This window comes from Oryzias latipes, chromosome 17, assembly GCF_002234675.1.
Source record: "Oryzias latipes chromosome 17, ASM223467v1".
NCBI classification, from domain to species: Eukaryota; Metazoa; Chordata; class Actinopteri; order Beloniformes; family Adrianichthyidae; genus Oryzias; species Oryzias latipes.
In genome coordinates, this window is record NC_019875.2 from 5048371 (window position 1) to 5063623 (window position 15253).

Genomic DNA, 15253 nt, shown 5'->3' on the forward strand with positions numbered 1-15253 from the left:
GGAAACTTTGTTTAAGCTGTTTAGGAGTAAAACTATCTGGACAAAAAAGCATATCTGGACAAAACACTGATGCCAAGTGTTGTATAATCTTTTACCAGCTGATGCATTCTATCTGAAAACAAACAGCAAATCAGGAAACAGTCTTTACTCACAAATGTTGATCCTAAAATATGGAAACATTTTTTTTTAGAGCTAGACCTTCTCTTTAGGGACAGACATGTTTTTTTGTCTTCTCTATATTCATTACATTGGACACAGAACAGAAACTGGACAGGCAGCCACCTTACTGCTCATTTCTGGACTCAAACAGACAGATTAGAGAGACACGTTCCTCATTGTTGGAGAAACAAGGCAAAAATTAACAAACAAAAAAAACAACAACTATATTTTCAGGGGGCAATTTAATTTACTGGAACAATGTTTTATAGTCACCATAGGTCTTGTGTCCTGTAGCATGAAGGACTCCAGTAAACTTTTGGACATTTAGTTAACATGCTACCTCAAATGGAGCAGACAAGGATAAATAAGCCTTACTAACATAGCTGTGACACTGACCCAGAGACCCAACGCATTCTGGTGAGAGTGGCTCTGCAATAGACTGATGAACTGTCCCACGAGTGGCTGGGACAGACTCCAGCATCCTGGTACAGGACTAGGCAGGTGATGGACGGATGTCCAGCATGTCTGAGTTTTTTGGAATAAAAATCCAAGGGCGGCTGTTTGAAATTGCCTTACACCTCACACTATAGCTGCCTATTGAAATGCATTCCATGACTGCCGTAACAATTCAAGAGGTATGCTGTTATTACACCTGCAGGAGGAGAAAATAAAAATCTAAAGTGACAAAAGTACTTCTGAGTGTTTTACATTCAGATTTAGTTCAATTCACAATTTCCAACAGTATAGTTTGTTTTGGCCAAGTTGAGTCAAGATTTAAGCGCAAAAAAATGTGAAACCAGAAAAGTAAAGAATAAAAGCCTCTTGAAGTTTGGTAGATGTAGCCTAAAATTTTACCTGGCAGTATGTGTGGATATGTTCTCTATTAGACTAAGCAAATTGTGAAATATAGAACCATGACAAAGGGCTCATTTAGCTTTTCTTTACTGTTGCCAACATTGTGTTCTATGTCACTTTAAGAGCAACAACAACAACAAAACCCACTAAACTGTCAGTGAACATTAAAAAGTAGGTTGAAATGTCTCCAATCAACCAACAAAAAACAGGTGTTGGCTGTTTAAAGAACCAGAACCGAAAACATCCAATATAAAAAAAAATCAAACAGTGTTTGGGTTCAGTAAAAACCATAAATATATTGATACGTTTCTGTTTATAGCACATTCTGAAACGGAACTCCTCCGTGGTTCGGTTATGACGTCATCCGATGGAAGGATGAGATGATGATCACCTTTGAGCTCTCCAAACCGGAACCGGAACCGAGGATTATAGTCCACGGATCAGCTGATTGGGAGTGACATCACCCGGATTACAGTAGCCCTCGTGTATCACAGCCTGGAGGGACGTCACTGGGTCCGACCCGACGGAACGAAGCTTTAGCGCACGTGCGTCTGCGTGCGTGCGTGCGGAGGAGCTGGTGAAAAAGCAGAGTAAATCAGGTAGGAAAAATGGCAGAGGCGCGCGCATCAACCTAGTAGTAAATCATGCGGCGCGCGCTGCACACAAACCAATGATGCTGCTGTGATTGTTTTGGACAGAGCGCGTGAACGCTCCTCAGTCCGATCAGCAGAGTTTAATTGATGCATTGAGCTCTGACGTGTGCGTGCGTGTCTTCGTGAACATGCAAGGATCATAAAAAATGTTGCTGCACTGACTGTGCACTTGGCTTCAGCGGGGAGGGGCCCTGTGCGCGTGCGCCACAAAGACACGGAGGCTGTCACCTGCAAAGCAGGGTTTCTGATGTCACAGTAGCGCGTGGAAGGACTGACTCCATATTTATTATGGATATTTGTGTAAGGTTTTGGAAAATATCCACCAGGATATTTCATTCATCTGTAAACGGCCATGAAGGATCATCTGCAGCTCTCTGCAGGACATCAGTGGAGGTGCATTAGGCTGCTGTACATTTGATTCTACTGGAACCCTGCTTATATAACGCTGCCCTCTCCTCTCCTAAATAGAAAACAGGGCTCAAGAGAAAATTATCTGAAGATTTATTTACTATGGCTAAAGATGAAACAACTGCAACGGAAAAAGGTAAAGAAGAGGAGACAGATAGAAAAACCTACTTCCTTTTTTATTTCTTTTTTGGCCTGGTACCATGTTGCTGAGCTGTCTATTCTATTGCTGAACCATTTATAATATTAATACTTAAGAAAGTTATGTAATGATAATATTAAAAAGCACCTGTCAGAGTACTCAAGGACACTGCAAAAGACAAGAAAACAGAATTAAAAGCAATAAACAGATTAAGAAAGGAAAGTGATGGTGACGCAACTATGTGTGTCATTGTTTGGACAATTGGGTTTAGATTTTTGTTGTTAAGGTCGTCTGTATCCTAATGTCAGGTGGAAGTGAGTTCCAGAGTAGCTGACAGCTCTGGACCCCATGGTGCTGAGACGGGCAGAGGGAACAGTCAGGTGAGGAGAGGACGCTGATCTTAGGTCGTGGGAGGGTGTTGCAACGTGGACAAAACTGGAGAGGTACAAAGGGGAGAGGTTGCGGATGGCTTTGAAAGTATATATGGGGGGGGGGGGGGGGTGTATAATCTGAGGCTGCTGGATATTGAACCAGTTGAAGTTTATGGAGAAGCTTGTGAGGGAGGCCAAAGAGGAAGGATATGAGACGACCGGTGATGAGGCTGTGGACCAGGATGGAGGCAGTCTAATGGGTAAGGAAGGGGCGGAGACGATTACTGTTTCCAGGTGATGTTATGGATGTGGGCGTGGAAAGAGAGGGAGCTGTCCAGGATGACGTCCAGACTCTTTACATGGGAAGTGGAAGTGACAGATGAGTTGTTGATGGAGAGTTTAAAGCAGTTGACTTTGGAGAGGATAGATTTGGTGCAGATGAGGAGAATCTCAGTCTTTTTGCTTTTAAGGTGGAAGGAATCGGAGGAGAACCAGGATTTAGGTTCAAACAGACAGATTGTTATGGAAGCATTTCTGTTGCATAATTCAAAATAAAAGTCAAAACCAGAAATGCTTTTTCATTTTCTAAATGAAGCTGCATTTTTTGACTCAAAATTAAAATGAAAAAGCAATCCACCAAAAGGCTTTTTCATTTTCTTCCTCAACACTGCTTATTCTGTCACTTAATTAAAATGATAAAAAAATGGTATTTGACATTTAATTTTCAAAAAGTTCTCTGGTAAATGTGTAGCAAAATTCATTTAGAAATGTCTAATTTGACAATTAAAATGGATTAACAGAAATGCTTTTTCATTTTCACAATGTAACTGCATCAAATGACTCAAAAATAAAATGAAAAAGCAATTCTTCAAAATGCTTTTTCATTTTATACTTAAAACCGCTCATTCTGTGTCATAATTAAAGTGAAAATGCAAAGAGTTGATTGCATTTGCGTTTTCACATCCACCCCGCAAAATCTGTAGCAATATTCAATCCCAGTCAGCATTTCCAGGGGGGAGGCGGGGCGATGACGTCAGTGCTGACTGTTCTTCTGCGCACTTTGCCCTCCCGGCAGTGTTGCCAGATTGGGCGGTTTTGGTTCTAAATTTGAAGGTAAAAATGGCTTTAGGGGAGTAGGCAAAATTGTAATGGTTTTAGGGTCTGTTTGGCAGTTCTTATTTTTTTTATGAAAATATATCACCTGACTGTGTGGCTGTTGGAGTTCTGCGAAGCTTCTATGTACTGGAGCTCCGTGAACGCACCAGGCCGAGTGTGGGAGGAGCTACCAGCTAATGTTTTTAGCCGGATCGCTACATGGAGCGGTGTCTCTGTCACTCACTATCTCACTTACAATGCATGGAAGACACTGAGAATGTGGAGAGATCATGTTTATTTGTTTTAAAGAGTTCTACATCATAATCATGTTTCCGTGTTTGAGTTCATCCCAGAGATTCTCCCAGAGAGTCTCTGCTTCAGCTTCCAGGGATGACGGCCACTGCAGCAGTTTTCCATTTCTCTCTCTGAGTCTGAAAGCTGTCCCGCATTAACCCGAGAGGAAAAAATTAAAACCAGATTTATAATTATTGTATCGATTAAAATTTAAAAAAACATAAGATTCAGGAGAAGGGTTTGGGATCCAGCTAAGACGTGTCAACAACAACAATTAGCTTCTGATGCATTTAAACTTCGTACTGCGGGCATAATGCCACAATGTGCATCTTGGCTGTAAATATGTGGGAAAAACTTCAGCCTTTATTTTGTCTGGACAAGATTGGAAACACAAATTCACATGATTGCATGGTTTCTCAGGACTGCCCGAAGCGGCAATTCCGCCTTCAAAAGCCGCCTCAAAGCTACTTTTCTGCTCAGAGACTCTGTTTCCACGGGAGACACAGTCAGACGGACTGAGGTCTGAATCGTCCTCCGGAGCGTTGTACATTACAAAGCACCCTTCACTTCCCTTCACACAAACACGAAGAGTCCGGCTGCACTGATCAGACATGCTTGGCTTGCGCAGAGCATTTAGCCACACCGAGTGAGCACTGACGTCATCGCCCCGCCTCCCCCCTAGAAATGCTGACTGGTATTGACTTATGCTACACTTTTTGCGGGGTGGATGTGAAAACGCAAATGCAATCCCCTCTTTGGATTTTCACTTTAATTATGACACAAAATGAGCGGTTTTAAGTATATAATGAAAAAGCATTTTGAAGAATTGCTTTTTCATTTTAATTTTGAGTCATTTGATGCAGTTACATTGTGAAAATGGAAAAGCATTTCTGTTAATCCATTTTAATGATCAAATTAGACATTTCTAAATGAATTTTGCTACACATTTACCAGAGAACTTTTCGAAAATTAAATGTCAAACACCACTTTCTTTGTCATTTTAATTAAGTGACAGAATAAGCAGTGTTGAGGAAGAACATGAAAAAGCCTTTTGGTGGATTGCTTTTTCATATTAATTTTGAATCAAAAAATGCAGCTTCATTTAGAAAATGAAAAAACATTTCTGGTTTTGACTTTTATTTTGAATTATGCAACAGAAATGCTTCCATAGATTGTGGGGGGAAGGGTGAAGTTGGATTTGGTTGCTAGGTATAGTTGGGTGTCGTCGGCACAACAATGGAACTGAATATTGAATTTACGGAAGGTCTCTCCAAGAGAAAGGAGGTACACGATGAAAAGGAGGGGTTGCCTTGGGGGCACACCAAAAGTCACAAGGGAGGGCTGAGACCAGAGGGAGTGAAGTTGAACACACTGTGTGAGGCCGGAGTCATAGAATATGAACCAGTCTAAGGTAGTGTGGACAATGCCAATGGATGAGAGTCTCTGAAGGAGGATGGAGTGGGGGATGGTGCCGAAAGCCACGCTGAGGTCAAGGACGATGAGAATAGACAGTGAGCCAGAGTTCACAGATAGGAGGACGTCATTAGTGATTATGTTGAGACCAGTTTCAGGGCTGTTACGGGGACGGAAACCAGACTGAAATGTCTCAAAGAGTGAGTTAAGTTAGAATGGAGTAGTTTTGGCAACTACTTTATCCAATAGGTGGGAGATAAAAATAATTGATACTTTATTTATCCCACTATCCGCCAACCCTTCGGTTGTTGGACGACCTGCTCTCCTGCCTGAGCTAAACTGCCGCCTAAAGTACATTGGAAATAGGGTAAAGGTTATGGTAATGTTCATCAACATTACCATGGCTTGTTGCCAAACCATTTATTAACTTGTTGACCTGTTACCATGTTGTTGACCCGTGTTTATGTCTGTGCAGGATGGCATCACTGTCAGAGCAGCTGCAGGATGTGCGGGGTCAGGCCGAGGTCTGTCTGTATTCGGGGGGCAGAGTGGTGGATGTGCGGTCTGGTGTGATTGCGATGGCAAACCTGCCCTTACCGCCTTGCTCCAAATATCAGCACATCGCCGCGGAAAACATGGTCAGGGAGAACAGCTTTGGCACCAACAGGAAGGAGGTAAGAATCTCATTAATATCTAAGAATTGATGTCTTTCACAACCTGCTGGAGTAAGTTACAGCAGTGTTGGTTATTTGAATAATGCAACACTGCCCAAATAGTTTCTGGTTTTGCTGATGCACTATTTCTTGTGCATCAATCCCAAATGGACATTTGGAACCAATCAGTGAAACTGTATCTTAGTTGATGGTATCACATTGAGGGTTGTATGATCTGTAATATGCACAGGTTTTTTTTCCTGTGGAAAAAAATGGATTTATAAGGTTTTACATCACAGATACTGATTTAGAATGTCTCTAAAAATACTCCACATGTCCTCATACAGCTTGTTCTTATTCTTCTAGTTTACCTTGTACCTATGGAGCATTGTACACCTGGCATTTGAATTTTCCATTTCATGCTTCTTCTGCAGACCCTTGCATCCCTTCAGAGGTTCTCTACAGCACTCAACATTCTAGAAAAGTATGGCTGTAATTTGACCAACCCCAACAGACCAAAGTACTGGAGGACGGTCAAACACAACAACCCAGTGTTCAAGGCCACTGTTGATGCTATTCAGGTTAGCAAACAATATTTTATGACTTATACCAGTTTGTGGGAGTTTAACTGCAGACATGTAAAAAAAAGATCAGGCTCCTAAAAGGAGGAAATGCAACCGTTTCACAAACACAAATCCATAGTCTTGTTTTAGTTAAAGTCCAATGACAGTGCTCCTCAATGATCACTATTAGAATCACAACTAACAGTCTGTATTTATATCTTTTCGATTACAAATATTAAAAATCCCAATAGTTTATTATTCGTTGGGAATAGAGAATTGTTTGAGTGAATTTCAGAAGAATACAATCTGGATAAACTCTTTTAGCATTTCATTACAGTCCATTTCAAAAGTAAGAATAGAACCAGCAGAGACTGGTGGAAGGTTTAAAAAATGCTAGCTGTTGTGGAAAAGAGAACTAGGGACTGACAAATAAACAACTACTAGGCCTTTAGGATTTACGCTTGAGACATCTGAAGCGAAAACACATGAGACGCTCTAACAGTGAGAACTGAAAGGAATCTACTTTAGGAACGAAAACAAAGAGTTGATTCCAGCCAGCTTCATGGAGAAACCAAGAAGAAACCGGTATCCCAGAAAACTCACAGCCAACCAAATACAACGGGCAAACCATGACACTCTGCCCTTGTACTGTGTGTGGGGATTTTCTGTTGTACAACAACCTTTGATCAATTTGATTGATTGTCAGATTCTAATGGAATGTGAGGCTGTCCACGAAAATGCCAAGAAGTAGCTGATCACAAAGGTTTTCTCAGCTGTGCAGTCTTGAGTTTTTCTAGCAAGCAAATGACTTGGTGATTTTGCATCTCGGTCTGGTTCCAGGGAGGCCGAGCAGTGCTCTGTCTCTATGGTTACACCAATCAGCAGCCAGACGGGCTCAGCTTCCCCAGTGACGTCACAGATCCTGATGTGGGTAAGGTTGCCGCAGTAACACTTGAAGTCATGAGCCTCAGGATGGAACTGGAAATGCTCATAAAGGTGTGAAGTTTTTCTATGTAATCACATTTCTTTTAATCCGTTTAGTTGACTTTCAAAGAATAAAACATTTTATTTGAAATAAAGATTTGGACTGTTTTTGCAAAAAAACTGTGTTCAATTCTTTTTCTTTTCATTTAAGGAGACTCACCCCCACCCTGAGTTTTATGAGAGAATAATTCCCACACTGAGACACAAGGTAAGCACCCCTGCAGCACCAAAATCACTGTTTTCATGGCCATGATGGATTTAAAAATGACTGCAGAACAGCATTGATTTCAGGTTCATTGAATGACCCCCAAGGCTTTTGCAGATTTTGGCCTCTGTGGTGAAGAGCTTTGGAGAAAAGCCCGCTAAAAACTGATGGTTCTTCATAAGGAACACAAATGTCTTGGTTGCATGCACCCGTACCGGGGGTTGACCCGGACGGGTGCTGTGAGTTTTTGGGTTGTCCAGGCCTAACCCAAGACTGCATGGCACTTGAGTTCCGCAACAAGAGTTGAAGCATTGTAGAGGCAATCCCTCAAACGTAGATTGTTGTTGTCTACAGAAAAGGGCAGTTTTCCATCATTAAAGACTAGTTTATTTTAAAATAAAAGCAGCATTGTGTGTACTTTCCTTACAGCAGATAGTTCATGTGGTGACTGCAGCTGTAGATGTTTTGTTTGACACAAGGACAGTAAATTCATCTGTTTTTCGATATTCAAACTTGTCTTTTGTGTGGTCTTGTGACGTGGTGTGGGCTGCTTTACAAACCTAATTGTTCTCGTTCTAGGACATTGGTCTTAACACTGATGCAGTGCTCTACAACTCCCCCCGAGCAACATGCCATCCAGCCAGTCAGACCAAGTCTCTGGCGTTTCCCCTCCAGCATTGCTCCTCCAGGAAGAGCAGCCAGCCACAGTCTCTGTCCATCAAGCACCAGAGTCTCAAGGCTTTGGAGATCTTTTCCTCCACCTCGAGCAAACATCCTGGTGAGGAAATGTAGTCGTGAACTGTAGTAGTCGTAGTGTATGTAGTCCACAACCTGAGGAAACCCTCTCATGCATACATGGGATGAAGATTTGATCTTTTATATGATTCTTTCTGACTGGTATGCTCACGTTATTCTGTATTTCAGAGAACTGCAGCATTTGTGGAATTTTCCGGATCTCCGCCCACTGCCTCACCTGCCTGCAGGGCCTCTGCTCCGAATGTGACAGGGTCCATCATTCTTCCCCTGAGAGGGCCAGCCACCGCCGAACCGTCATCTCATCATGGTCCTCTTCCAAAGCGAGGACCAGTCAGAGGTCAGGAGCATCCATATGATCTCTGGTCTCCATTTTCCTTGTGGGATTGTTTTGCATTGAGCAGCATTGTTCTGTACTCATTAGCTTTCATTTACAACCAACCTATGAAGACTGCCTTTTTTTTGTTCAGCATCTTTGAGTCTCTTTGTGGCCATTATGAGACTCATGGCCTCCAAGCAGGAGACACCTGCATCTCTGCACTGCGCTTCTTCTGTTCCTCTGATTGAATAAGTGCGTTGTACACTGAAAGGACGTGCTGTTGGATTGTATTGAGGATGAAAAAGGCTTGGAAATAATGCAGTTGCTTGGTTAAGGATGAACTGGATTGTGTCTCCTCTTTCAGTTCTTCCACCTGGTGCTGCACTCATTGTTCCAAGGTGAATTCGGATCGGTGTGTGCTGTGTGAGGACTGTGAACACCCTCGCCTGGGACTGAACAAAGATGAGAATCAGCCTGCAACTCTCAGTGGTTTGTGATATTCTTTAGGTCTTTTTCTCTTTTTAGTCTGAGTTTTTGGAAACCTAGTGACCTGGTGGCTGTGTTCGTTCTTTCCTGAGAGGCTGTGTGATTTTCACTGCGTTCTTTGTTTGTGATTTGAGCTCCATCACTGCTTTCAGCTTTTGTTTCACATCAAAAACTTATCTCAGAAGTGTAAGCATCAGAAAGCCAAAACCGTAATGGTGCTCTTTTCTAATCCCAACCACGGAATTGTAGAGTTTTGTATTTTTGGTGACGTTTTTGTTGCAGCTGTTTGCTCGTATTCATTTTAAAATGAATCTGTCCCTGTCCTTCAGAATGGCAGTGTAAGAGCTGCACGGTGATGAATGCCGGCAGCAGCGTACTGTGTGAGGTGTGTGAAAGACCTCGTTTGGCCACGCGCCCTCTGGTAACTCCATCACATCCACCTGTCACCCCTCCCAGACCTCCAGCACCTGTTTTGGGCATGCCCGGTGACCCTGACAGCCAGGTCAGTAACAGGCACTGCGGTGATCATAGACCTATGTGCACTAGTCTGATCCAACATCACCCTTAGGATTATGAATTGTAAGAATTAAACCTGACGTGGTTCAGCCATGTGGGAGGAGTTTACTCCACCCAACTCAAAACTCCAAAAATAGGTGATTGGGTGGCGCCAAAGTCAATTTTGTGTTTTTAAGTCCTCCGTGACCCTAGCTAACCAAGGAAAGGCTCCCCCTGTAATGCACAAATTTGATCTTAAAGAATAGGCCGGACAGGGGTTATATTTAGGGTCAAATTTGATTTCTAATGGAAGTAAATAGGACACTGCTTCTGTTTGCAACCAGCCTCCAGTGGCCTTTTGAGAACAAAAAACATCTGCTGTCTCTGTTTTCTATAAATTTGCTACTAGAAGGGGATTCAACACATGAACGTGACATCAATTTTCCTGGAAGACATCCCATAATATATGCGTGCACTCAGACAAATGTGTGACAGAGGCAGACTTTGGTTAATGACCGGTGTTTCTGTGTCTCAGTGGGTGTGTCAGTTCTGCACATATCTCAACTACTCTCCCGCCACAATGTGTGAGATGTGTGACCTCAATCGTCCAGAGCCCCCACCCCTACCAGTGAAGCTCCGCCCCCCCTCACCCGTCAGACGAGTTCCCGCCCTGCCAATCAAACCCAAAAAGCCGGCCTCAGAAGATGCTGATTCTTGGAGGCAAAAAAGGATGAAAGAGGAGGGCGAGAAGCTGATACACCTGATAAGGGCAAGTCAGCTTCCTAGACTGTTTCCACATGAGGCCTTAACCTCAACTAATGTGTGTTCTTGTGTTTGGCAGGATGGAGAAAAGAGAGGCCTGAGTCCAGAAGAGGTGTACACAAGCATGAAGGTCTCTGAAGAAAGCTGCAACCTCTCCAGTAAGTGGCTAAAGATGGAGCTCCCCCTGCTTTTGGATCAGATCCGGATGCTGGTAGCAACTTCATCCTCACAGTCCACGTCTGAGCGGATCTGCAAGGAGGATGCTGTCAGTGTGCTCCCATCATCAGCAGATATTCTCCGTTCTTTCGGATACCCGTGCCATCAGTTTTATCTTGTTCTGCAGCCATGTGAAACTCCTCCCGGGGGGAAACCTCCCACCCCTCTGGTCCAGCTGTCTAGAGCCGAAGCCAAGCAGGCCTGGCTGACAGCAGGGGGCGACACAGAGAAAGCCGCTAAACAAGCTCTCAGGGACAGACTTGCTAAGGTGACACGTGCTCTCATTGTACAGTTGGACAGTAGGTGATTTGTGTCATTGTTATGAGATGCCTCTGGCTTCCTGTGCCCCCTCCCAGGTGGAAGAGCTACAAGTGCTTGGCTTCAGGGACGACGCTCGCTGTCATGAGGCGCTGAGGCAGAGTGGTGGCGAGCTCAGGGGGGCTCTGGCGCTGCTGCAGAGGCCCCTCCTGGAGGCCTTCCACATGCGCATTTGGAGCGACAAGCCTGACCCCCCTGTTGACATACACCACCCTGACAAACAGGTGAGAGCTGCTGACCTCTGACGTTATGGTCCCACTTACCTGTCAGAATTCCAGAACAAGGATGTCCAACTGTCGCTGAAAGAGGAGACAAGCTGAGTTTGAAGCATGGTACTCCAACTTCTGTGCTCCGTGTTTTTGACTCCAGCTCCTGTTTGGAGGTCTGGCGCTGAAAGCAGGACGTTGTACCATAAACCCTTAAATCTGCAATAACATAAAACATGGACTTGCTCTCTCAGCAGTTCAAAATGCTACTTGTACACGTTTTTACCTGACACAGCAGCAGGGGAATTTCATGACATTAGGTCTGCTGCTAAATTGGCCATCCACTGGATGCTCAAACCCACGTTAGGAGGTCAGACGTCTGCATTCATGAGATTTGCTGCTGAAGCTGAACACCTGTATCAAAAGATGTCAGGAAATGACAATGTACCAACATAACCATGGGTGGTGAGAACTGGGTGGTCTGTTTTTTCGGATGCTCAGATTACTGCAGGAATTCCTTTAGTATTAATACACTGAAGTATAAAAGGACAAGTAGGAGAAAAGTTCTGCAGGAATAGGTCATCTCTGCAGAGTAAGGATTCAGCAGACTGGCATCCTCGTCTACATGTAAGACTGCTCTCCTCTTCTCTTTCAGCGGGTTTGTCGCAGGCTGCTCGCAGTTTACGATCTTCCCAGCTGGGGGCGCTGTGAGCTGGCTCTGTCCCTGCTCCTGGAGCACAGCGCCCCGTATTCCCTGGAAGACGTGGTGCAGGCTGTCAGGGAGTCCCACGACAGGGAATTCATCAGGAGGGTTCTGGCCAAAGAGTGCCCCATCTGCCTGTCCGTCTTCCCCCACAGTAAGGTACAGAGGTCGTGTCCCTCTGAGGCCGAACTGTGCTGGATCCCCGCTGACATCCCGAACCTCCTCGCAGATGCAGTCTCTGACGTCCTGCCAGTGCTCCGTGTGCTGCGATTGTTTCCAGCAGCACTTCACCATTGCTGTGAGAGACAAACACATCAGAGACATGGTGTGTCCTGTCTGCTGGGAGCCTGACATCAATGATCCCGAACACCTCAACAGCTACTTCTCCACCCTGGACATCCAGGTAGGAAGCTAACGGCCATTGTTTATAGGAGTGGGGTGAGGGACCTCCTATTTAAGCTGCTCAGCTTCCTGCTCTGAATCTCAGCTTCGAGAGTGTCTGGAGCCCGAAGTGTACGAGCTGTTCCACAAGAAGCTGACGGAGCAGGCTCTGATCAAAGACCCCAAGTTCCTGTGGTGCTGTCATGTGAGTCTCAGTCACCTGAGTGTCTTTACACCTGAGTGAGCCAAAACATTCGAGCATCGTCTTTCTGGTTTCATTCGTTTGGACTGAAAATGTCTTCTGATAGTCCTCTCTGTGTCGGCCTGCAGATCAATTTTTTTTTAGCTTTCTTCCTGTCTGAGGGACAGCCTCACCTTTGCAGAGCCACTTTGCAGTTACACTGTGATTTGTGTGTCACGTAATTCCGATTTTAGATCAGGGTCAAAATGCAGTGATGGAGGGGAGAACAAGGTAGTGAAGGGACAAGGAAGATGGCGCAGACTGCAGGGATGGAAACGTGCAGAGGGGTGATCATAGTTTTGTGTGAATTTTGTAACATCTAGATGAAACCCAGACTCTTTGGCCGAATCCAGATTTCTTCCCCACCCCTCCGGTTTCTCCCTACCCCCACATTTATCCCTCCAAATGGAGAGATATGGAAAAAAATAGTGTCTTTAAATCCAGACGTTACTACCACTCCATATATACTACCACTCATGAACAGCAGTCGGTCAGCTACGTTAGCACGGAGCTGCCATCACTCCGAAAATACACAACTTTAAAAATTCATTCCTTACAATTAAATGTAAACGTTTGTGCTTCAGACCACATCCACGTGAAGCTATGAGTTTGTCCTCTGCACCACAGCGCAACGCGGACCACCCTCCCGGCGGAGGAATAGCCAGCCCTAAGTCAATAAGGCTCCTCCCCAAAAAGAAAAAGGAGTTTGGACACCACTAAAGCTCCAAATACCCATTCAATTTTAACAATAGTGAGGAGCCGTAGGGGTAGGGGAGGAATTCGGGTTCTGCCTTGATGTAGGGGCAGGGAGAAATCCAAGAAAAATGCTGTTCACTTTTTTCACATTTATTTATTAATTAATTGCAGTTTTTTCAGTTCAAGAGTATTTTAGTTTTTGCAAACAAGAAAAACCCATTTCCATGGTACGCCAGGAAATGGGCAACCGGATGTTGTTTCAATTCAAGCACTTTATTTTATCATAAAAACGTCAAAATATTACAAATCAAAGGTAGAATTCTGAGAAATATTCCCAGGGAAAAGTGTGTCTGTGTAGAGTCTCATTCGTCCGGGTTGATTCCATCAAGGTAGAATAAAAACATCAGCCTCTTCTGAGATCTGAGTTGAGAATTGATTCTGTGTTTTTTCTCCTTTCAGTGCTCTTATGGCTTCATCTACGATGGAGATCAGCTGAAAGTCACCTGCTTCCAGTGTCGAAACAGTTTCTGTGCTCAGTGTAAGAAGCCAGTAAGTGTCCTGTTTCTCTGCAATGTATTCTTCTCAGCTCCTGACAGAAAACACTGGAAATATCCCCTGCATTTGTTTCACAATAAAAAGTTCAACTAGAAATGCACTGTAAACCCAACGATTAAGCTTTTTTTTAATTGATCTGAAAGAATCCATCGTTGACCTACCCCATGGCAGAAAACGAGACCTTCAGAAGCTTACGATGATGTCATGTTGGTTAAAACTCTCAATCATCCAAGTGAGGTTATCTTGAAGTTGAATGATGGCATCTGGACTTAAAGAAAGAAGACTTCAAGTCCAAAGGCGATGACTCAGCTTCAAGACAGCAATGTAATGTGAATGTGAAAAGTTCCGGTATGGTGGGATATAGGTGCTCCTCAGCTCCACCAAAAGCTCAAGGAGTGTGCTGAGGTTTCTGCATCAACATTGGGGTGGTCCTTAAAAGTGGAAGTTGGAAATTCTAAGCTCAAACCCATGAAGTTGGTTGGGTTAGCTGAGAAAACTCTCCTTGTGAATTTTTGTCTCAATTGGACAATATTTACCCCTCCCTCATTGACCTTGAAGTTTTCCCCTTCAGCCCCTATGGGCGCGCGTTGTCAAGGAATAAAAACAACATAAAAATGAAAATTAGAATCAGAATGAAAGTTTTAACATCAGAACTGATCTCAAACAATTTAATCTACAATTTTAAATGTATGAAAAATAACAAATATCAACGATGATGAAAATTGTAAACATTCAAAACATCCATTATATAACTGAGTATGCTTGTATTCCTCTTTGTTCTATGTGAAAAAAAAAAATTCTTAAAAAAGGCGATATTCATATACCATATACAATCTACAGTCTCTGTCCCAAATATTTGTTAGTGTTCTCTTTGAGACTGCTAAGCCCATCTATTGGCACCCAGCTTAGTTCTCCTTAGTCTTCTGCTGAGGCACCATACCAGTCTCATTGAGGGAGGGGTAAATGTTGTTGGAATTGGAAAAAGATTTACAAGGAGAGTTTTTTTCAGCTATTCCAACAAATTTCAGGGGTTGGAGCTGAAAATATATCAATTTGAAAATGTAGCCCTCTGGAAGGACCACCCTAATGTCCATGCAAGATCCCTCAGGTCCTGTGTTAAGAGGGACTTTTAGGAAGTTCTGTGTCTACGAAACCATGCTCAGCCATCTAAAGATTTGAAGTTATACTATATCTGTAGTTTAGTTCAACCTTTTTTCTGTTTTTCCAGGTTAGTTTCTTTACTTTTAGGTAGATGTTTGCCGCCTTCAGACCTGAGGGTCAAACTACGGACAGGTTGGAAGCCACAGGTGTCAAACTACAGTCCTCAAAG

The 15253-nt window shown here is 43.7% G+C and overlaps 1 protein-coding gene across 3 annotated transcripts in view; it reads left to right on the forward strand.

Moving 5' to 3' along the window:
* Positions 1 to 53: 53 nt before the first annotated feature.
* Positions 54 to 15253, forward strand: part of LOC101155382 (E3 ubiquitin-protein ligase RNF31) — a 30492-nt gene continuing 15292 nt past the window's right edge. Inside the window, exons 1-18 of one of the 3 annotated variants that reach the window (XM_023964925.1) lie at positions 1641 to 2060; positions 2136 to 2211; positions 5863 to 6061; positions 6475 to 6621; positions 7444 to 7599; positions 7739 to 7795; positions 8372 to 8570; positions 8717 to 8885; positions 9229 to 9353; positions 9680 to 9852; positions 10381 to 10614; positions 10687 to 10872; positions 10951 to 11091; positions 11180 to 11365; positions 12003 to 12209; positions 12280 to 12453; positions 12538 to 12636; positions 13828 to 13917. In XM_023964925.1, the coding sequence (XP_023820693.1) occupies positions 5864 to 6061; positions 6475 to 6621; positions 7444 to 7599; positions 7739 to 7795; positions 8372 to 8570; positions 8717 to 8885; positions 9229 to 9353; positions 9680 to 9852; positions 10381 to 10614; positions 10687 to 10872; positions 10951 to 11091; positions 11180 to 11365; positions 12003 to 12209; positions 12280 to 12453; positions 12538 to 12636; positions 13828 to 13917 (2541 nt within the window). In that variant the 5' untranslated portion in view covers positions 1641 to 2060; positions 2136 to 2211; position 5863. Of the gene's footprint in view, positions 1614 to 1640; positions 2212 to 5862; positions 6062 to 6474; positions 6622 to 7443; positions 7600 to 7738; positions 7796 to 8371; positions 8571 to 8716; positions 8886 to 9228; positions 9354 to 9679; positions 9853 to 10380; positions 10615 to 10686; positions 10873 to 10950; positions 11092 to 11179; positions 11366 to 12002; positions 12210 to 12279; positions 12454 to 12537; positions 12637 to 13827; positions 13918 to 15253 lie in introns of those variants that run through there. The other 2 variants (XM_020710743.2, XM_020710744.2) reach the window with 2 other exon arrangements.